The sequence below is a fragment of the Arvicanthis niloticus genome, chromosome 2 (assembly GCF_011762505.2).
Source record: "Arvicanthis niloticus isolate mArvNil1 chromosome 2, mArvNil1.pat.X, whole genome shotgun sequence".
In the NCBI taxonomy this organism is placed as follows: domain Eukaryota; kingdom Metazoa; phylum Chordata; class Mammalia; order Rodentia; family Muridae; genus Arvicanthis; species Arvicanthis niloticus.
Window position 1 is genome coordinate 10335633 of NC_047659.1, and position 24030 is coordinate 10359662.

At 48.1% G+C, this 24030-nt stretch overlaps 1 protein-coding gene across 13 annotated transcripts in view; it reads right to left on the bottom strand.

Moving 5' to 3' along the window:
- The window catches only part of Ralgps1 (Ral GEF with PH domain and SH3 binding motif 1), a 252182-nt gene that overhangs the window by 34386 nt on the left and 193766 nt on the right, over window positions 1–24030 (bottom strand). For all 13 annotated transcript variants that reach the window (XM_034496562.2, XM_034496560.2, XM_076928534.1 and 10 more), the window contains 2 exons: window positions 5674–5811; window positions 3709–3802 (listed from right to left, as the gene is read on the bottom strand). In XM_034496562.2, the coding sequence (XP_034352453.1) occupies window positions 3709–3802; window positions 5674–5811 (232 nt within the window). The remainder of the gene's footprint in view (window positions 1–3708; window positions 3803–5673; window positions 5812–24030) is intronic.

Consider the following 24030-nt stretch of genomic DNA (forward strand, 5'->3'; position numbering starts at 1 on the left):
GCCAGCAGGAGAGGAACCAACCTCCTCAGCTCCTCCGCATATGTGGAAGGAGAGCTAGTGAAGAATCTCTCAAATGGTATCAAAACAGTGGTCCAGCAACACCTCAGACCTTGTCTCACTGGAGGGAAGAGAAAAGGAGTGACCCCATAGGTCACCTCAGGAGGTGGCCTCTGAGCAGAGGAGGGGCCTATAAGAACATGAACTGAGTTCAACAGAACCTGAACATTAAGGTGATGAGACAGAGGAAGCAGACGAAATGGGAAATTGTGACATGGAACCAAATCAGAAATGGAAACCAGAGCAGGCTGGCTGAACATCTCACAGGAAACAGACAACTTGGGGAGTACCGGAGTTGAGGAGCCAATCACAACTGCTGGGAAGCAGCTCGAGGAGGAGGAGGAGGAAGAAGAGGAGGAGGAGGAGGAAGAAGAAGAGGAAGAGGAGGAGGAGGAGGAGGAAGGCAGAATGGGTGTGGAAGAACTTGAAGGTTTAACCAGCAGGGGCTGGTCTGCACTGGGAAAGGCACGCTGTGGGGTCTGGGCGAGCTGGGAAAGGCCATTCTCTTGGAGGCTTTCTCATTGAGCTTCTGAATTTCATGGACTTCAGCACCCACCTGGCAAAGCAAGAGGGGAAAACCCAGGCAGGCATAGAATTCTAAAGCAGAAGACCAAGCTCAGCTCTCCAGGGGGAGGGAGGATCCCAGCTAAGCAAGGGATAGATTTCAAACAATGGCTTGACGGGACAACAGGTGGTAAGAATGGAATTACAAACAGAATTGCAGGGATTATGGATCCTGAGCATGGTTTCCATGTTATGTACTCAGAGGGTGGCGTCCAAACATAACACAACTAAAACCTGGAGGCTGGTGAAGCCCAGGTGGGGGAAGGGCCATCCTCTTTATAATCTGAGGCAGCTGGCAGTCACAGTAATGACCTGGTCACAGGAAACACCCAGACTCAGGCCTCTTCATGGTTTTCCTAGTTCATTTTATGAGTCTTAAAAAAGCTGTTTTAGGAAATATATTTTTTTTATTTTAACTTTTAATTATGTGCATGTGTGTGTAGGTGGCCAAGCAGGCCAGGAGAGGTTGTTGGACTCTCTGGAGCTGGAATTACAGGGAGATGTGAGCTGGCTGATGTGGGTGCTGGGAACTGTACCCTGTGTCTTATGTCAACTTGACACAAGCTAGAGTTATCTGAAAGGAGGGAACCGCAATTCAGAAAATCCCTCCATAAGATCCAGATGTAAGAAATTTCCTTAATTAGTGATTGATGGGGGAGGGTCCAGCCCACTGTGGGTGAGGCCATCTTTGGGCTGGTAGAACTAAGTTCTATAAGAAGGCATGCCGAGCAAGCCATGGGAAGCAAGCCAGTAAGCAGCATCCCACCATGGCCTCTGCATCAGCTCCTGCCTCCTGGTTCTGTGTGAGTTCCTGCCCTGCCTTCCTTTGGTGATGGACAGCAATGTGGAAGTGTGAGCTGAATGTGAGTGTGTGAAGTGTGAGAAACCCTGTCCTCCCCAGCTTGCTTCTCAGTCATGGTATTTCACTGCAGTAATAGAAACCCTGAATAAGACAGATCCCCTGAAAGAGGAGTAGGCCTCTTAATCACTGAGCTCTCTCTGCAGCCCCAGGAAGTAGGATTTCTTGCAGTAACTAAATATTAATGTAAAGAGTGATCATTCCTTCCCTTTTATTTAGTTTCCTTTTGTCTGGTTGAATTAAATGTAAGATGTTTAATTACAAATAGCAAGGAGAATAGTATGATCCAACCAAGTAAATTCTGTCCTTGCATCCCTTCATTTACTCACCCTTCTCTATGTATAAAGCTCCCATGCACAGTCAAATATTCAAACTCCTTCATGATGGCGGTGCATTCTAAGTGGTGGGATTGGGTCATTTTCCTAAAGCTGATGCCAGACTAACATAGAGAAAGAGACGACACTGGCTGGGCCTCTTGGTAGAGAACCGACAAGGCAGATGCTGGCCAGGTATGGGAAGAGCAGGGTCACCGATGTCCTCAGGTCTTGCATCCTTGGCATCTCACCTCTAGGTGAGAGCTGGCCACAGTGCTCAGTGCTCTGGCAGAACCGCACACCCTGCCCTTGTCCTGCCACTCAGAAACAGGGCCTCCTCAGAAAGAGGGCCTTCCATGCTGGGGCGGGAAGGCCGCCCTCCTCCCTAGGTCTGCCCAGTTTGGTCCAACAAAGAGCCTTTATGAGCACCAGGCTGGCTGTTGTTTAGCACAGAGGGGTGGGGGTGGGGGCGGTGCTCCACTTCTTCAGAATGGAAGGAGTAATTACTCATAATCTGCAGCTTGTCCAAAGATTGTCTCATGTTCACAAGTATTTATAGGCCATTTTTCTCCTTAAAGTGTATTAGTGTTAATGAAAAACTACTGTCTCTTTAATGGCAAAATTGGAACATGAATGGAAAACATTATACTAGAACCTAAGTGGGAATAATTTTGCACTCCAGGCCACTCTTCAGGAACAGCAAACGCTTTGTAAATAAAATGAGCTCTGTCTGTGATCGACGCAGATTGAGCGTGACCTCTGGCCTGCATCTGTGCTCCCATCACATGAGCTAGCGCACACCTCTGCACTGGTCTTCATTTTGATGGATGCTGGGACAGCAACAGCGAGGGCAGGATGTCTGTTTCCAAAGATGACTGGAGCCTCGAGTAAAGTGCTAAGAGAGGCCAGTCTCCAGGCCCCACCCCATGACCTGGATCCCAGCTAGAGCTCGGAGCCACTGCTGTTGCACTGGCCAGGTGGGGATGCCTGAACAACTGTTCCCAAATCTGTTAAGCGACTGGTGGCCATGGTTCTGGGTCACTTTCACATGCTGAGATGACACAAGATCAGGCTTTCAACACAAAGCTGCGAGGGATTAAGCAGTTCTAGCTAAGAGGAGTCAGGAAGCACAGCAGACAGAAGCAGCCAGTGAGAAGGCAAGTGAAAGAGATTCTGTGACAGTGACATTTGGGTGGCCAATGATCAATCACAAAATGGCTGACATTTGTCTTGATGTAGGTCAGAGAAAGCACTGAGAAGAGAGTATGTCCAGCTAAGATGGGCAGCCAGAGTTGACTTAAACCCCACTCAGATCCTGAGCCATGCAGGATGCACACTCAGGTGCCACCAATGAAGGGAGAACTGCAGGCCAGAGCAGGGTAGACAGAGATGCATTGGGCCTTGGGGTTTTTTCTGAGAAGTACATCTATTCATAGAAGCATGGAGACTGTGCTTGGGGCCCTTGGCTAGTCCTGCAGCGAGCTGAGAGACCCAAGGACTACCTGTGTCATCCAGCTGTGAAACAGGACCTTGGAGAACACTGGCCTAAAGATATGACCAGCTGACCTTCTATCTAGTGCCAAGGGTCCTCTTGAGAGCCTGCATCATGCATGGCTATGGAGCCCACATGGGTTTCCCAGGCCACATGGGAAGGTGGGGCGTGAGGGCTGTATAGACAACACTGTTCTGGGGCCTGGAAACTCTCAGGCCACTTCCCAGTTGAAGTAAGCCCACATGGGTTTCCCAGGCCACATGGGAAGGTGGGGCGTGAGGGTTGTATAGACAACACTGTTCTGGGGCCTGGAAACTCTCAGGCCACTTCCCAGTTGAAGTAAGGACCAGGTCACCTGCAGGCGCCTGGGTGCTAAAGACAGCAGTGGATGGGCAGGCTACTCAGGACGGTCGAGGACTTACTTGTAATTATCATCTTCTACAAACTTCTGGAGCTCCTCGATGTAGCGCACAGACTTCAGGTACTTTTGCACATGTGGCAGGGTAGTGAGGTGATCTGCAAAAGTCGGAACAGAACTCAGAGGCCTGACTGCCCCAGCCCAGGGAACACGGATACAGACACACCTGGGATCTGGAGGCTGCTCCACTGTCCTTGGGGCCAGGACCTAAAGGAAGGTCAGGTTTGAATACTGCCCTTGTGGAGAGTGACCTCAGCATTTGGCTGAGAGAAAGAGAGAGATGCTAAGGCTGGGAAAAGATAAAGCCCTAGCCTTCAGAATACACCAGAATCACGTGTCTGTGCCCAAATAGACTTCCAGTGATAGCGCTGGGTTGTCTCCATCTGTGTGCCATGAATGCATGGCCACCCAGCCAGTACGCAAGTCCATCCCAGAAGGGAGGCTCTGCGCTAAGTGACAGACATCTGTTCCAGCCTTCACTTTGGCCTGTGTTGGACAAAGGCTGCTCCCACCATACAAGATGGCAGCAGTGGGCGAAGGTCCTGTCACTGACAGGAGGCAAGGCAAGGTTCTACTCAAGCCTGTGAGGCTGTGTCACGGCTTCCTGGAGCGACTAGGCCTAGCCACTTTACTCTCCTTAGCCACTTCCCTGTCACTGCACTCCTGAGAATAGGGGCAGCCATGAAAGGAGAGAGGCTGTGGGGAGGGAGAAGTCCTGGTGAACAGCAGGGGCCTTAATCTTCAGGTTCCTCTAAGTCCTTCTTGCTGTCATCACCTCTGACATGAGGACAATGACACCTGTGTCTGAACTGGTGACAGCTCACACAAGTCCAGAGCACTGTGACACAAGTGCACTTCTAGGTATGGCTTTGTTTTCATGTGTGAGCAATCCGTGGGGAAGAGGAAGCGACCTTTCAAGACAAAATGGGCACTTAGACTTGCTCCCTGGTGTGACTCCAAGGCTGAGTCTGTGGCTGCTCTGCTGGTCTACAGACAACGGTGAGGGTGTGTGAAGGGAGAAAAGCTGCCTTACGTTGTGGACCTATCTTGCCCTGAGATGTGGTGGTGACCCATGGCTTTCCTGTGTTCCTCCCAAGCAGAAGTGGCTGGCTGTCTTACACCGTGTGACAGACAGGACTCTCTTTTCTCACCCCCATCTGGTACACTCAGACTTTTCTTCCTTTACCCTGCTGTGAGAGCCTGCTTACAGCTCTGCTCCTCACTTTCCCTGTCACTGCAAACCTGTGCCCGGATCGAGTTGATGTTCCTTCTCACAAAGTACGAGGGCACCTGACTTACAGTCTTGTGTAAAATCGGTGCTGTGGACAGCATTCTGACTTCCAGCTATAGGAAGTCTCCAGTGAGCCACTCTATGCATTCCAGGCACCTACTGTCCTGCTCCCCCTCTGCCATCTGGCCATATGCAGTAAAGCCTGGACAGTTGCTTACCAAATCATTACCCCATTCCATTTAGGCCCACAGATAGATTACATGGCCCAACCTCCTGTGGCAGAAGTGATGGCAAGTCTGGCTCACAAACCACCCTTGCCTGCTTCTTTCTTCTCATCTCTGCCAGCCTAGTACAGAGCTTATGGGGGGTGGGGGGGGACTCAAATGAAGAGCCACAAGTAGAACAAGTAGAAGAAATCTGGACCCAAATCCACTTGAAGAAGAGCTGTCCGAGAGCTCCCCACCAGGCTCCTGGTGGACAAATAACTCAGAGGCAGCCAGACCTGAGACATGCCACTCACTGGACAGTCAAACTGTGTTCCTCATGTGTAACTACGGAACAGAGGTATCTAGTTTGCAGTTGTTGGAAATGCATAACAGGCCTAGTCCAGGTCTAAAGCTCAAGATATCCCACTGGGGCTTTGTGGGGCTAACCTGATTCTTGAAACTTTCTGGCCAACAGGCTGGATCCAGACTGCAACAATGCAAGCTTTTACAATCCTAGCAGGAAGGTACTAACCATAGCTGCAGGAAACTTGTAAATCGGCGATGATTCGGAGGATGTTGTTCATCTGGTTGGATCTTTGTTCGTTTTCCATGATGCTGCCAGAGGCAGGGTATGCAGAATCAATGTAGATCAAGTCCAGAAGGTAGATTCCTAGGATTAAAGAAGACACTGAGTTATGGTAGGGTACATTACAACCCTAGAGTTAAATAGTCTCCTCAGCAAGAAGGTATTAAGGGCAACGTGTAGAAATGGAACATACTATTTGGACTTGAATTCTAACTAACTCATTCTTTGTGCTCAACTATACATCAAACATTTGAGCAATAACCGAAATGGATAAGATTCTGGCAGACTCCAGCCTGTCTAATTTGCATAATCTTCAACAAGGTTTTGTACCTATAATCCAAATGGAAAATAACAGCCTATTTTTTTAATGACTGGTGAAATTTAATAACCAAGCCTAAGCTGCCATGCCCAGCAGAATGGCTTTTGTGGATTTTAGTTATTTACTAGCTATGTGTCTAGCTGCCCCTGCACATGTGTATACATTCATACAATTGTAAATAAGGAACAGAAGAAGTTAAGAATGAGATATTTCTCTATATAAGCAAAACAAAAACCAAAAAATAGTGGTTGGCAGATTTCTTCTGAGATGTTTACCAAGAAATAAGATGTGATGCAAAACAGGAACTCTGCTGGCAGGTGATGAGCAGGGAGGGGTTGGGAATGGGAGTTCCCAGACAATTCAGTTGGGGGAGAATGTGGAAGGGCAGGGCCTGGCTCTTTGGGCTGAGCCTCTACATGGGTACCCACTGCCTGACTGCAAAGCTGCACTATAGACTATCTGGAGATAGTAAAGAGAAGTGAATGGCGTGCCCTTCAGGGAGCCCTCCAAGAGCAGCTCCGATGTATAATGCATGAGGGCCTGGGCAGGAGAAGCCATGCACAGTACAACTGAAGACAGAAGATGATCAGCACAAGGAGAAATGGCTGGTGTGGATGAAGACATACCAATGCAGAAGATGCAATGATTCCAAAGCTCTATGCATGAAACACCACCACATTTGAACACATAAAGCAAGAAACCACCAGGGATAAAAAGAGAATTTATAAAATGCTTCAACTCCCCCAGCAGTGGTGCACACCTTTAATCCCAGCACTTGGGAGGCAGAGGCAGGTGGGTCTCTGAATTCAAGGCCAGCCTGGTCTACAGAGTGAGTTCCAGGACAGTTGGAGCTGCACAGGGAAACTCTGTCTCAAAAACAAATGAAAACAAAACCAAACAAAACAGACAAACAAAACCAGCTATGTCTTGTGGCATGCTACAAACCATACAGAAAGCCCAGTGAGTTAAAAAACTCAGTACCACGCTATCCACATCCTCCAACCTTACAATGTCCACCTAGGAATGAAGTACAGAAGCCCCACCATTGGAAAGTGTGCACACATAAGAAACTTCTAGGTTAAAAATAGATCTAAAGTTAAAACAATCTGTCTGCACAACGTTAACAACTTAAACAAAAACAAGACTTCTCTGAACCGCAGCGCTGCCAGAGCTCTGCGCTTGAGTCAGCAGCCTGCAGATGGGCATCTGATGGCCTCCACATCCACATCCATGTCCACAGACCAAGATTTCCAGGTTCTCCCTTACTCTCAGATTCTCTGGGGCTGGAGAGATGGTGCGAGCATGCACTACTCTTGCAGAGAACCTGAGTTTGGTTTCCAGCCTATGACAGGCAGGTTGTAATTGCCTATAACTCTGGCTCCAGGGGGTCTGGTGCCTCTGGCTTCTGCAGGCACATGTCCCAACATGTATACACATACATCTAATTTAATATGACAAAAATAAATCTTTGAAAAATGGAAGATTTCTACATTTGATGACTTTAAATGTAGTAAATCTTAAAGAGACCTTCATTAACAGAAAATGTTAGCTTTAGAATATCTAACTTTGCTATGATTGTATAGTAAATCCTGACCAATGTCAAATATTACAAATGGCAAATGTAATGCCGTATAGTTATATTTTACATTCACTGTATATATTTTTATATATTACATTAATTGTGATGTAAGACAGTTTGAAGAAACAATAAGAATATTTTTTTTTTGTTTGTTTTGTTTTATTTTTTCGAGACAGGGTTTTACTATGTAGACCGGGCTGTCCTGGAACAAGCCTATAGACTAGGTTGAACTCGAACTCACAAAGATTCGCGTGCCTCTACCTCCCGAGTGCTGAGATCAAAAGTGTGCGCCACCATGCCAGGCACATGGCTGCTTTTTTATTTATCCTTCCAAACTCCCACTCTGTAAAGGAGGAAATCCAAGCTCAGAGAGGATGTGAAATTGGCTTAAGGTCACACAGCTGCTAAGTTACAGAGATGGGAATGGAACCTCGGCTTCCTCCTCCATCTCAGGCTTCCTGCCACCAGGGAGGACCTCGGGTGCTGGATACAATGAGTCACTCGTCTGCTTTTAAAATAGCTTCAATTGTTCCGGGAAACCATTAAATCACAGAAGCATCTGCTAGTTCCTCACAGGCCTCTGTCCATTTCCTTTCCTTCTGATGGTACTGTTTTCCAAATTTTAATAATTAACAATAATTTCCCTTGAATAAACATTCTAAATGTGGTGGGTTTGAATTCACAGATTTATTCTTTCTCTTGAACTTAGTTTTTCTTGCTCTTAAAAAAAAAAAAAAAAAAAAGAGTAACTCAGTTGCTTCCTTGAGGATTCATGGCTATACTGAAAATCCCATTATGGCTGAGACCACCAAAACAAGCAGCATCCCTCAGTGCTTGTGTAGGGGTGGAGGGATGTGGGCCATGGGGTGGGGTGGTTCCAGATGCAGTGTGCAGACTCCAGCTTGGCTGACTCAGAGGCCAGCCAGCCAGCAGCTCAGCCCAGGAGCAGGGCAGGAGGTGGGAACTGAGGTTTCCTAGGGTCTGCTGGGAAGCCCTGTCCCTTCCTAGACCAGCACCTCTGGAAGAAGGAGACTGAAGAGATGAAGGGCTGCACACAGTCTCACTACTGTGTACTAAGATCTACAAGAGCTCTGCAGGGATGTGGCTCCCACATTCATCCTACTGGCCTCCAGAGCAGAGTGGCCCTTGCTCAGACACAGCTCTACTTGGAGACTCCCTTGTGTTGCACCAAAGGGACAGTGGCCCAAGCCTCATTCCTGAGCAGTGCTCTACAAACCAAGGCCAGAGGAGTTCCCCAACATACCCTGGGGAGGGGCAGGGCTTCATTACTGTATGACAGTCAGTTCCTGAATCCCTTTTGTTAAACTCCCAGACTCTAGCACCTGCCTGTACCTCAGACCCTGAGTTGTTAGACTCATGTTATAGTGGTGAGTGACTGGGGACTGAGTCTTGTAAAGCTAGGCAGGGAGACATCCACAATTTTGTACTCCCTCAACAAACATGCTATAGAAATGGTACACTGTTGTGAACAGTGCACAGATCCAGGGAAGCCTTTTCTGTGTTGTACTAGTCAACCACAGGAGATACTTCTATGCCCACAACATAAACCAAATGCTTGTTTGTGTCCTTTGAATCCTGATGGCTGACCACTCCCTGACAGGGCTCTGGCTTGAGTCCCCAGAGCAAAGCACACAGAGCTGCCTGGTGAACATGAGGAGAAAAGAAGACTGTGAGAATGGGTGTGTGTGTGTGTGTGTGTGTGTGTGTGTGTGTGTGTGTGTCTGTGTTAACCCAGACAACAACCTGATGAGATGCTTCTCATCACTCTTATAGTTGAGGAAAGGTATCAACTCAAGAGATGACCAGAATGGGGGCTAAGGCTGCAGCTGCAGCTCAGTGGGTAGAGAGCTTGCCTAGCCCGCACAAAGCTCTAACTTTGTTCATCCATGTTTCATAGTGAGACTCTGTCAAAAAAAAAAAAAAAAAAAGGTCTTGACTCAGGATTACTAAGCACTTACTATATCCTGGTCCTAAACTGAAGATGCCGTCAGACTGTTGTGTAAGGATAACATGGCCACCAGGAAACCATGGTCCTGTGTCTACGAAGGAACAGAGGCTACAAGAGGCTGCATTACTTTCTTGAGGCCACACAGTAGGAAAGTGGACAAGGCAGGATCCACATACAGCTCTGTCTGGCTGCCATATTGTTAGTCTCTGTTACACTGCACCAGGCCACCTGGAGTACCTGGAAGCAGGACGGGGACATATAACAGCTGAACCAGGGCATGGGTACCCAGGCTCTGGCTCTTTCTCCTCATTTCTACTTTGGGATTAACATTGTCCAGAGGGTCTTAAAGGAAGGCTGTGGCTCCTTCCTCCTGTTATACATCCTAGGCCTGCCTGAGCACATGGGTCTCAGGTCTTACATCAGTGGCCCACCCAGACCTGGGGGCCTTGCCAGCTCTGCCACATAGACCCGCCAGGAGTAGCAGAGGGATGGCCATGGGAATGATGGTCTGGCTACAACTGCCATAACCATAGAAGGTAGGTACCCAGACACCAGCCGTGTGGGACCACCCAGTAGCTGGACCAGTGCTGGGAGCCCATCTGGTCGGGATAGTACAGCTCCTGTTCCTATTTAGACAGTGACTACAGCAGATGACACTTTGCTATTGGCTTACTACCACAGACAGTTATTGGACCAGCCATTGGCTTTGGCTGCAGTGGGAATGGGTGATGCCAAGGGACTGGGCTAGACTGTGAGGTACTGACACAGTGAGGGAGGCTTAGGTGATGGGAACAGTCTTTGTCATGTAGGCGGGGGAGGGGACATGTTGCTGGTCTCAGGATTCCTTTACTCTCATTGTCCACATGCTATATGTTAAGAAACTGAGGCTCAGGAGGAAAAAGGAGTAGGACAGATCCCCAGCTTCCAAGAAGATGGGGTGGAAACTCAGGTCTATCTTGGACAGAAGTGCTAGGGGTGGGACTGGGAGGCATGGGCTAGCCCAAGGAAGAGGGTCCTAGCTTGAGCTGGAGGTGGGAGAAATGTGACTGTGGCCTCTCACCTGGGGGCACCATCACACAACCATGCCCACTTGCAGAACAGCCCTCCTTTGAGGCAAACGGTTCCCCCAACCTTGCCTGTGCCACCTTTGTGCCCGCTGACAAAGGAGATGCCTTCAGAGAAGACCCCTGCTTGGTGGTGTGCAGAGGCTTCTGCAAGCCAGGAGCGGGCAGTCCAGCTGGGCCAAGGTCCACGGCTGGCCCGGCGCCTCACAAGCCCAGGGAAGACTCACTGTACCCTTGTTCTTCCTGGCCACTCTGTCTCACTTCCAGGCCCAGTCTGGTTTTGGTTTTTCTCACACCGCTATCTTTTCAATATGGAAAATTCTGCTGTGTGAGGGGAAAAGAAACCTGCCCGGCAGGAGAACACGCCACTTTTCCATTTTACCACTTTCTATTTTCTCTTTCAAAATCGGAGATGAAAGACTTTTTTCCACACTCTTTTTGCTCTGTCTGAAAAGATGACTTTCGGAATTCAGAAATGAGGAGCTGGCACCCAGAGCTACACTTGTGTGGTTCCACCCCATAAACCATCCTGGTAAATACCAAATGAAATAACAGAGGGCCTGCTCATTAGAGCTTGCGTGGTTTGCTTTGGTCTTTAAGACAGCACCAAGCAGACCCACTGTCTGCGGGCAGCCCTGGCTCTCTGAGAGGACGGATATGATTGTATTAATTAATGCCTGTCAATTAACATCTGTCATGCAATGTGGGAACTTCAGAATGAATCCTTACTTAAGTCTAGGCCTTATGGAAAGTTTGTGTCTCTCTGACTGCCAGAGAGACAAATGTTTCCCAGGCCTTCAACACAGGGCAGTCACGTGTCAGGTGGGGAGAAGCCATGGTCTCTGGTTTGAGCACATGGCCTTGTTAGAGATTGCAAATGCCCGTGGGCCAAGTCCTGTAGCCGGGACAGAACCCCAGAGTGCAGGAGAGTCTCATCCCCTCCAGACTTCCTAGGTGAAATGAGGGCATAGCCTCAGGTTTCCTCAGGAGAGCTACAGGTGAGAGCAGATGAGGGCTGAGCCAGAAGCCCCGCAGCGAGCCCTGAGGCAGAGCACATCAGAAGTGTGTGAGCTCAGGAGGCATCCATCTGTTTACTGTTACTGGGCTTGTTTTGCGCTGGACACTGTGCTGTGCAAAAAACTCTCACTTGATCCTTCAATAACTTTATTGGCAAAAGTAAAGAAGCTAACACGTTGGTCTGCCCAACACCCTACTCCCCACTCTTGGAAACAGCCTGGTTTTCCTTTGGGAGAAATCATACCTCCCACACTCAGAACCCATGTGCTTGGTGGGTCTGGAGCAGTTCCATCCCCTCCTCTGCCCTGGGAGTGAAAACAAATTTTATAAAATAACCATACTGAAAAGAGGGGAAAAAAATCAACAAATTGTTCAGAGAAGAAAAAAATAAAACTGTAAACTATCCACATATGATGTAAAGTTGTGTAACTGAGGGAAAAGAAATGTGGCTACAAATACTTACATTAACACTTTAGATAAAAAGGAAACTATTTATAGAAATAGAAAAACAAAAGGAGCACAAATAAAAACACAAAAGCAGGGATAACTCTAAAAATTTAGATTACATTTATGTATTGCTGCCTGCGTGTGCACATGCACACTCTAACAATGCACATGTGGAAGTCAGAAGATAGCTCACAGAAGTAGGCTCTCACCTCCTGCCTCACGGGGTCTGAGATGGAACTCAGGTGGTCAGCCTTAGTGGCAAGTGCCTTTCCTCACTGAGCCATCTTGTTGGCCCATAACATTTCTTAAATCAGAAGTGACAAATAAGGTGACATTTAATTCCTGAAAAAAAAAAAAAAAATGGTGGTGGCCTATACCCTTAGTCCCAGCAGAAAGCAGAGGCAGGCAGGTCTCCGAGTTTGAGGCCACATTTTAGAACAGCCGGGACTACACAGAGAAACCTTGTTTTAGAAAGCCAAAAAATAGAAAAATAAAAAAATAAAAAATAAAGCAGTCAAGTCTTTAATATATGTGATTAAGGGGGAGAATAAACTTATAAAAGACTGGCATATAAGCAGGGACGAGAAGGGAATGATTCCAAGTATGCAGGGAAGTTAAGAAGTTATGCTCTCTAAATACCTACGTTTCCACCCATAGATCTGGGCTACTCTCAAAAAGCTTCCTTTTTGAGGAGGGCAGGCATCCCTGGAAAGATGAAACCGGCCAAGTGCTGAGAATAAGGCATTACACACTTGCACTTGTTGGGGGCCGACTTTTAGCAGAAAGCGGCTATCAGCTTTGCAGCCATCTTGAGCCATATACCCTGACATGAGACTTGGATTACAATAGCCTACAACAGCTGAGCACACTCTGATAATCTTGGTTTAGATACCTTGAGTGTGTGAGATTAAAGGTGTGTGAGATTAAAGGTGTGTGACTTAAGAGTATGACTTAGAGATCAGATTTAGAGACAAGACCTAAGGGCATGATTAAAGGTGTGACCAAAAGGCATGGCTTAGAAGTGAGATATATAAAAGGCAGAGGCAGACAGAGATGAGAATCAGACACACAGACAGAGGAGACACTTTTAGGAGACACTTAGAGGAAGAGAGACTGAAGAATAAAAGGGATTGAAACACACTCTGTCTGGTCTCCATTCTTCGAGTCTGCCCTCACCCTCTCTCTTGCTGAACCCCGACCTGTGGACCAGAGCCACAGCTTGGACCAGGATACAGTGGCCACCAAACGTGGGGCAGCCCGGGCCTGAACATTTTGCTCCGGCCGCAACATTTTTTGGCCACCCGAACGTTGGGCTAGTGCAGCTTCCAACATTTTTTGGCGCCCAAAGTGGGGCAGCCTAGGCCCCAACATTTTTGGCGCCCGAACAGGGACTCCAGCTTAGGCCTCAACATGCACTAAGTACGTGATGTAAGAGGCCTGCACTGCTTCTGAGGCCATGCTGATGTCTGTGGTCCATGCTGCTGCTGGGGCCATGTCTGGGTCCACAATCCTGCTGCTGCTGGTTGTGCTGATGTCCGTGACCTGTATTACCACTGAAGGCTGTAAAGATGTCCTTGGTCTGTGTTGCCACCTGAAACCATGTTCATGTCCCTGGGCTGTGCTACTGCTGGGGACTCTGTTGGTGTCCATGACCCATCCTACCACAGGAGACCATGCTGAGGTCTGTGGCATGTGCTGACACTGGAGGCCAGGTGGATATCTGTGGTCAGTGCTATGACCAGAAACCATGTAGAAGTCCATGAACCATGCTCCTGCTGACTATAAAGGACAAGGAAGCTTCTTTCTGCAGTGGTGTTGATGACTGAAGACTCACATTTGAGAGAAACAGAAGGCTTCTGTGACAACACCCCCATATGTGCGCACGTGTGCGAGTACACACACACAACCTAGAAGGAAACCATGGAGGAGAACTCGTACAAACTGTAGTGAAGAGGCTGGAGTGTGGCGCTCCACAGTAGATGGCTCTGGCAGGGATGCAGGTGGTGGGAAGGGCTCACTTTTAAGGGCTGATCACCAGGAGTGTGACCTTGCTTCAGTTACTGTACAGACAGCACAAACTGGACTTGGCAGGTTTTTGTTTTGTTTAATTCTTTTGAGCCACAGTGTTGAGGGGCAGACTTGGAAGGACTAGGAAGTAAGGGTGATCAGGGTGCATTGTATAAAATTCCCAAATAATCAATACAAATACATTTCTAAAAGAGAGAGACTGAGTACTCAGCCCTCAGCAAGACATCTGTATCTGTTCCCTCCCTCATCTCTTCTCCAGCTCAGGGCACACTGTTGAGAGGGGTGGAGAGAATGGTAGGTGTGAGAGGACAGAGAGGAACACTGTGCTACACTGTCTTCTGACATACATGGCTATACCATGCTGTCTTCTGACATAGCTGGGTACAGCTATGGCACATGAACTCACAGCAGCTTAAGGTATCTACAACATAAGATCAAGCCAGCCAAAATCCTGGCACAGATGGAAGATGACCTGCAGGCTCCACACCACACTGGGGAGGGAATATTTATCTCCTGAGGATGTTGTCTCTGTAGCTCCCATGCTCCAGTGGATGGCCTACCCACTCACCCCTGGGCAGCTCCACATGGCCTTGGTGGGTTACTTTTAAAAACTTGCATGAAATTGGAAGGAGCTATGGAGGGGAACAAAAGGAGGAAGTGAAGGCAGGAGATGGGGTAGCTGTGATCATCTTTCATTGTATATATGCTAAGGAAAAAATTAACAAGATAGATGAAATGAATGTCTGATAGAAACAGCTGTCTTCTTGAAGTTGTGTAAAGAAGACACAGGAAACTTTTTAATAACCAAAAAACTCTTTCAATAACTAAAAAAAAAAAAAAAAAGAAAGAAAGAAAACATTGAGAAAGTTGCTAAAATTGAGAAGCATGATGTCGACTTGATTCATAAAACTCATCCACAAAGCCTCACGAGGAACTCGGACACTATCCCAACAGTTTTAGAGCACAGAGGAAGCCAGAACTATCGGCAGTTCTTTTTTTAGGACTGGTATGTCTGTTGTAGTAAAACCTGGCAGATTTGGCACAACAAGGAGACCACCTGAAGAATGCAAAGAGACCAGATGATAACATTCCCCACAGAGCCATAGACCATCACAGAAACCCCAGCACCAGCTATGAGAAGCCCTCTTTTGAGCTGCTAGTCAGGGATGTCCAAGAGACTCCCAAAATATTGCAGACTACTGCTGTTACATTTGGTTGCCCCTCAGAGGTAAAAGGAGAGTCCCTATTGTTGAAAACACTCTGGACACAGGATCCAGAGGACTCAAGCTGGCTCTTACTAAAGCCTCCTCCCTGAGGACTAGCTTTCCTGGTACCAGAAGGTACATACAAGCTTCCAAAGAAGCAAGCAACCAATGGTCCTGCCCAGCTGTTACTTATGAACCACAACAGTGAGCATCATGGCATGATAAGCCTAGGGGTGCAGCAGCAGACTCACACCTTAGTGTTAACCAATAGCTCTCTAGCTGCTCTGAAGACAGGCTCAACAAGAGGGAAGTCACACCTGGTTCCAGAAACTTCCCTGGGGCTAAGTCATGGTTCTTGTTCTTAGAGGAGAATCCGCCACAACTTTACTAAAACCACCTTTCTGCCCTCTCCTTTGAGATGACCCCTGAGCTTTGGAAGGAGGGTCTAATACAGCTTTGCCACTTAGGGCTGAGCACTCTGTCGTGTCTGTAGTGTCTTACTCTCTTCATGGTGACAAATTGTGGGTCTCTGTTAGTTTTGATTTTAATCATGAAAGTTTTGTGTTCTTACCTAGTAAGTCAGACAGAGGGAGACAGAAAAGACAGAGGGAACACACACCTATCACTCAGCATGTGCACACCGATCATATGGAGCTCAGAGGACAGCTGTCAGCCACTGTTATTTCTCTTCTACTGTGTGGTCCCAGAGATGGAACTCAGGCTTGGTAACAAGCATCTTTACCTTTACTTTACACACCTCTACCTTTACTTCAATAAAATGGATTACTCAAAAGAGGAGTAATAAGCTTGACATTTTTCACATTTAATTTTAATAATGTAGTATAATTTTTCTATCTACTGTTTATATTCATGGATCTACTGGGTTCTTTTTGAGTTTACTTCCAAATGTTTGATGGTTTGTGCTGATCTGTTTTTCCATTACATTCTCCACATAATGAGTGTTGGCATGTATGGTACTGGTGTCTTAGTTTGAAGTTAACTCTATTATTAGGACTAATGGTTCTTCAGTTGGTTATCCTAAGTTGTGTCATTGCATAACTGTTATAGTAGCTGATCATGTTCTCTGTAAACAGGAGCTGTGCTGTGTGTGCCTTCATTACTCCACATGTGCTTTATCTCATCCCACTGCCTTGTTCGCCTGACGTGCAGACATGCTACACTGCTCCACCTACTCAGACTTCAGTATCAGTGAGACGTTTAGTTTTCTCTCTCTCTCTCTCTCTCTCTCTCTCTCTCTCTCACCTTCTTTACCATCCCCTCTTTTGTTACAGCATGGATACCACACCACAGGTCAAGACTATGTGCAGCCTGGCTCTACAATCTTCAGATCCACCACTGAGGTGCACAGAATAGGGCTCAGAGAATTGGATCCAACTGGAGCCAAAGTTGAGGCTTTATTTGCATGCCTGACCCTTAACTTCTACTGTGGGGTGGAAGAGACTAGTTGCCCCTGGCAGCACCCTACTCCACAGCCACCCTGTGGGGGCAGCACTGGCATGTCATCTCCAAGCTAACCACCCTTCTTTCTCTGAGTTCCATAAAGAGTATCCAGAGGTGCAAACGTCATCAAAGGAAATGGAAGATGACTCCCAAAGTGAAAGGCTCGGAAACCTGCGCCTCCATTGGGTAGAACGGCGTCTGCCACGTGCCAAGCAAAACACTCCCAAGCTTGTCTTTCCAGTGCTGGCTCTGGGATCTGCTACTGTGCACAGAAAGGCTCCCTGAACGTCCCAGGCCATCAGGATTTCAGCCAGGGAGTGAGCTCATAGACGGCTGCTTTAATCGCCAAAGTATTTTCCATTTCCCCTAATACACTCACAGATCTGTGGCCACTTGGTACCTAGTCTTTAAGTACACCAAAATAACAAAGCTGCCGCCTTTATTCATGACTCAATGGAGACTGTAACGGACCCCATGTTCTGGGCCTCCATCATCAATTTCCCTGCATTCTCTGGGGAATGAGCAACAGATTTTTTGCAGGTCTAGGTAGATGAACACTGATCTCTACTTTCTCAGAGTGGATCTTCTGTTCTCTCAGTGAAGGTCTCTTCTACATACACTCACTTATTTGTGGTTGTCAGGCTTAGAGGGTTGGAGTCCTCCATTTTTGTTCACAGTGAACGGATACATGCAAATCCTCCCCAGGAAGTTTTAGGAAAGCCATTTTTAGTGGTTGTGGGTACAGTACAGCAGGGCCATCTCCATGAGTCCCACTCTTCTCCCACTATGGACTGAGCCTGATGCTCATCCAGGTCTAGACTGCCCAGGCCTGACCTCGGCTTCCCAGCCCACTCCTATGGCAGGACTGCAACCCAACCAGCAGAGGGAGCCCAAAGAAACTAGTGTTGTGGCTGTTCTGCAAGTGGGCCAGCACTGGCTAGGCTAGGTCAGGCTGCAGATTGGAAGGCCTAGCCACATCTGTACCCCTTGTGTACCAGAACTCAATTTTCTTAGACAGTGACCCAAGACACTTGAACCCTGGGCTCTGCCTCCTAGGTACCTCCTTGAAATCTATACTGTTTGTCTATTTATCCAGCAGCACGTTTATCCTGTTCTACCTCCCTTCCTAACAGCGCACTGCTGTCCCAGTAGGATTTGCTGTTCACGCTGATCATCAGGATACCCTTGCTACACAATCAGAGGATGCTCTGGGGTGAGGCAAGCAGCCACAATAGCAGGGAAACATGGCTGCTCACCACCTGAAAAAGCCAAGTGCCTAAGGGTAAGGGACAGGCCTCTGTGGAGAGGGAAGGCTGCAAGGACACAGCTCAGTTGGTTATGTCCACTGTCACTGGTCAAGGGTATTGATACTACAGATATTCACAGAGTGCCTCCCATAACTTAGTCATAGGGGTGGAGCACCAGACAGGGCATGGCCCCTGATCCCAATAGCCTGATGAAGAAAGGCATTTGAAAGAGGCACAAAACATATGAAGCATTAATGTCCTTAGATGAGACAAAAAAATGGGTTAGTTGTGTCCTTGACATCTGCGGTGTTTGCTAAGGTGTTCTTCCTTACCTCCACCTCTCTTTAACTCCAGAGGGCGGCCTGCTTCAGGTCACTGGCCGCACAGGATTCCAATGAAGGAACCTGATGGCTGCAGTTATGTCTGATGCTCATAATTCCACACGCACACTGGAGGGAAGCTATGGGGGCGCCAGACATCTGTGCTCAAGATCCAGCATTCTAATTTATGACTGATTTGGTTGCTGCCCATAGCTCACAGGCCTTCATGGAGACTAAGAGGCTGCCAGAGTATCTGAACAGAGTGGACATTCAGTAAAGCTACTTGAAAAACAACAGCAGAAAGAACTTGGGAGGGGATGGGGATGTGTAACTGACCCTCACAGGTCCTCCCTCAGTTTAGTTGTCACTAAAATTCCTGAGGATAAGAGACAGAAGGCCTCTCATTCACTGGACTAGGGTGAGGGTGGGGGTGTGTTTTTGCTACAATCTATAAATAAACTCAACACACTTGAGGGTAGATGTGCAGGACGGACACCGAGCAACTGAGCACTGGGCCTTGTCTCTCTAAAGGGCTTGCCCTTACTCTGAGAGGTTCAGAGCTAGAAGACTAAGACGCTTGGGTAGTAGTGCCTGTGGGCTGCTGGGCAGGAGCTGACCTGGGCCTCTGGCGTTCTTTGTGCTCCCTCTGCTCACATGCACTTGCGGTTGCTACTGGCAGGGGAGGATGGGAGTGTGCCCAGAGGGAAACCCAAATGCCTGTCTGCTGATAAACCTCAAAGCCCCATAGATTTCACCACATCCAAGGATACAGTCCATGGAAAGAAAACCCAACAAAGGGACATGGAAAGTTACCACTAAGTCATAGGCTGCAGAGTACAAGGCCACAGAAGCAGCTGCTTTGTCCCCTCACGAGCTTGGTCCAGGCTCTGGGACACAGTATTAGAAATACTGCTCAAGAAGACAAGGCTCCGGAATAGCTCGCTGGCAGAGGTGAGGCTGTAAGATGGGGACTGGGGGATAACAAGTTAGAGCACACGTAAGAGCAAGGCAGGGCCAGCTCGGGGCTTGCCTCACACACGAAGCCTAGGCTTAGATCCCTATCCCTAGCATTACAAAAACAAACAAAAAAGCCAAAACTACCTTGGAGCCGAAACAACATCAAAGGCAACAAGAAGCCAAATGGGCATCGTGGGAAGTTGCGTGGTGGACGTGGAAGGCCAGCCTGGCAAGTCACACCAGTGCCATGGAAAGGGACAAGGGAAGGAACCTGTATGAGGAAATGGGGGGCCTGGAAACAGCCAGGGCACAGCCTGTCCCCCAAAAGAACTCAGCGTGTTCCAGGAAAGAGCCCTGTTCCTAGACACATCCTAGCTAAACATCTAAACTAAAATAAAACCAAACGTGAACAAACAAGTCCAGAGAAAGGGAAAACCCTGAACCTATGGAGGTGAGCCCTGGCCCTCCAAGCAAGATTTGGGCTCTCTTTGGCCTGCTTCTACTGAACCTCATATTCCACCAGACTGGCTGAGAAATTAAAAAACTCATGCTGGTCCTTCCAGCTACTTCCTGCGTAAGGAGAATGCAGGAAGAAGAGTTCATCTACAAAATGTTAGTACATGTTGGGTGATCACCAATTGCTTTAATTCTTTGGTTTATTTCTATGCTTGTTTGTTTGTTTTGAGATAGGGTCTCATATAGCCCAAGCTGTGTTACAGATAGTGACCTCGAATTACTGACATGCCTGCTTCCATATCCCAGGTCCTGAGATTATAAGCCTGTGCTACCGTAACTCCTGGCTTGTTTTTTTTTTTTTAGAAGAAAAATATTTTCCCTTACTAATTATGGTGCTTAGGTATAAAGACCCAAAGAAGTACTGTGTGATTTCCGATAGCATAAAATGTGGGCAATGCTCATTTTTTCCATATAAATTCATGGAAGTGCATAATTCATTGCAGACCAAGGCAGCTGACATCAGTTCTGAATTTGCCATTAGTGGGTCACATCTGAGGTGTACAGCCTTGTCAGAGGTCTGTGAAGGCTGGCAGGATGCCCACACCACTGGGTCATAGAGCAAGCACTCAGGAGGCTTTGAGGGTTGCACGTGACCTGGGTGATAATGGTAAGCTGGCTCTGAGGATGGATGCTGCTGACATATAAGGTAGGCCATTGCTGTGAAGACCAGTTTCTTCTTCAGGGGCAACGGTGCTTTGTGCCTACTTCCTATGTGTAGAGCAAGGGTGGGAAGCAAGAGTACCCACTGCTGCCTACTCTCTCTACATCTATCTCAGCATCTATCGAGGCTGACAACAGTGCGGGATCAGTGCATGGCCTAGGGCTGCCACTGAGGAGATTCTCATGGTGAGGGACGAGTAACTGGCTGCAGGGGACACTGAGCTGGAAAGACCACAGTCTACACGCAGAGACCTTGGGAGGGTCAGGGCTCAAAGGAAGCTCCTGTACCAAGAGCCCAGCCTCAGTACAGGGAGGAAGCATGGCTACAGGATAGTAGAAGCTCGGGCTGCTGATGGACACCACTGAGCTTGGAGCCGAGACCTACACCTGCACTGTCTCATGGAGTCCTGATTCTTACAGAATGAAAACTGAGGCTCCGAGGGTCTAGGCGGCTAGTCTAAGGGCACGGAGTGGGTGTGCAGCACCAAGACTGTCCTTAGGTCTGATTATGCAGTGTAAGAGCTGATCCACTGGTACCCCTGTTTATTCTGCTTTGTTATGGCCCTCTGTGACACATAGCCCTGTGCCATTGGAAGACTGACCCTGAACCAGATCCTGGGCCTCAGAGAATTGTTTCTTTAGCTGACCTACCTACAGCCTGCAAGGGAAACATCATTTCTCTCACTGACCCTGTGAAGGACACAGACTTGGAAAGGCAGGAGAGCTTTCCAACGTCTCCCTAGCTAAGCAGTCAGAGGAGCCATGCTTTGGTTCAGGCTAGCTGCAGTCCTGCTTTCAGCCAGCCAACCAGGGCTAGTAGCTTCAGGACTGCTTTTCAGTCCTGAACTTTCAGTTTCACATCGATGCCAGGTACAGGGTCCTGTGGTCCTTGACCTGTGTGACTGAGAGTTTAGTTCTGAAGAGTGGAGCCACAGAAGACTGATATCCTTCTGGGGACTAGAACTGTCTCTGGCCAGCACAGGTCCTATGACTCAGTTCCAAGTGTGTATGTAAGCAAAAGCTCAGAAGCCAGAGCTGAACTATAGCTGCTGTTGGCTTCTGGGGCCTGGCCCCTCTGGGTTGCTGGGCACAGGTATTCAGAACTAAAGGCTTTCTTTAAGAAGAACATCCACTTGACCAGCACTGCCTTGCATGGACCTCACAGCCCAGCCCTAGGAGCTCTCTCATCTCAGGCACTAGAAGTCAACAGTAAGACACCAGTAGGGACCAGTGAACAGGCTAGGCTTGGGAGTGGAAGGCCAGCCAGGCTCATGAAGGACAGCAGCTGCTCCAGGATCAAGTGTCCTGTAGGAAGCCAACCTAGAATGGGTGGGGCCCTGGAGCCAAGAGGTCTATGAGGAGAGCCAGCTCCCTTGGCTTGTTCCCAGTGACCTTAGGACACTTCACCAGCCCTCTGACCATGTTTTGGCCTTGGAAGCAAAAAATCAGAGATGAGGGTTTCTTTCCTGCAAGGCAAGCATGAAATGAAGCAAGGCGTGGATCTCCCCAGCACTGCACAGCTCAGTAATACCCGAGCACTGCTGGTGACATCAGTAGAAACAAAGGGCCTGAGTTGCAAGGAATGGATGCGTGCCTTAGCTTCTGTTCCTACACCATAACCCCCTTTCTGTGGCCCCACATTTTGCTGTGTCCATAAAAAGGTCCAACTTGACATGCCTGCCTCGAGAGCAGCTTGCTCCTCCCTGCCCCGCCCCGAAATGCACCAAAACCAGGCTGTGACAAACCCAATAGTCCCAGGAAGAGGAGGTCCCTGTGGCTAGGAGCTCTCTATTCTTCAGGGCAGCACAAGGAGCAGGGAGACCAGGCTGGCTCGAGATAACCTCACCCCTCTGTGCATCATCTGTGTCTGTGCTCTGCTCTGCTCCTAGTACATTCTGGGCATGAAATGGAATAATCCCAGTAAGCTTTTAGGGTATTTGCCATATGGCATTTTGTTCATTCAGTAATATATTAAATTTTTCATTCACCAAGCAGTTGGTTGAACCAAGCAGACTCCATTCACCAAGTCTCTACTTAGTTCTATCCCAGCTTATACACAATAGTGAAGGCCACCAGACACACCACCACTTCCGTCTGTCACTGGCTGAGCACCGATGACATGCCTGTATGTATTATTTCTCCCTCCCATGAAAGCCCCACAGCCAGCAGGGAGTTGGACCCTTGGGAATGTGCATAAAGTGACCCTGGTGGGTCACAGCTGGGGCATTCTATTTCATCAGAACTGAAAATTCTAGTCTTGTAAGCAAGAGAAACTCTGCCTACACCAAACCTAAGTAAGAACTGTTCCACCCCCCACAAACGTGCTTGTTTCTAAGACACAGACTCTCAGAAAGTATCCTATCATTAGTGGCCCGGTTCCTGGTGGGCTTGTTCCTCTGAAGTGGCTTGGGCAGTGATGAGCTGGTAACCAGTGTTTAAATGCACTGTTACAAACCGGAGTCTCTGTGCTCAGCACTTGGAGAATGAACATCCCAACTTTAGAAGGCTATTCTGAGAGTCAGGGCTACCTTATGAAAGTTTTCAACAAATCAATAATAATGAAAAACAACAGCTGCCACTGCAGCTACTGCAGCATCAGGGAACATCCCTTAGCGTTTCCTAGTTCCCAAACATTGTGCTAAAAGCCTTTCCATTCTTTAGTCAACAAGTATGTCTTGAGGAGCCCACTGTGTTCCTCAGGCCAGCATAACCCCCGCAGGGCCACAGAGGTGCCAGGTAGTAAATAATGGCATGGCATGGCATAACCAAACTATCATGGTAACAAGGGGAGGCCAGCCCATGCTTTGCTCCAATCTCTGCCATTACATATATTTTCCAATTGGGGAAACAAGGGTTGGGAGGTTATATAACATGTCTGAAAGCCAGACCCTGGCAAGTGGCAGAGCCAGGTCCCAGATCGCATTCTGAGCCACTATGCCAATGGCTGAATCAGAGATCAAGGGCACCCACAGAGGGCCGACAGACCAGTCATCGAACAAGGCAAACATGGGCCTAGACGGTGATGTCTGAGCTGAGATGGGGTGTAGCTCAGTTAACAGAATGCCTGCCTAGCATGCAAAAGACTTCAGATTCAATCCCCAGCATCCCAGATACCAGGCATGGTGAGAAAAGTCCATAATCCTACAATTCTAGAAGATAAGAGATCAAAAGTTCAAGGTCACCCTTTGGCTCCACAATGACAGTGAGACCAGCCTGGCATACATCAGAGTCTGCCTGAGAGCAGCAAGAATACTATCACTCTATGCTGCCCTCCTGGCTGAATCAGAAAGCTGGAGAGCCTGTTTACTTATGGTCACCTCACCCTGGAAGCAGACATCAAGAGGATGGAGGAGGTCTCTGCAGCCTTTAAAAGCAGGCAAATGAATTTAGAAAACTTACTGCCCATTTATGGAAGACACTCCCAACAGGGTGTCTTGGAGGAAGCCTGGGTGCCAGATGCGGGGTATCACAGGGCTTAGTGGGTGAGTGTCGTCCCGGCTCTCAGGTCAACTTT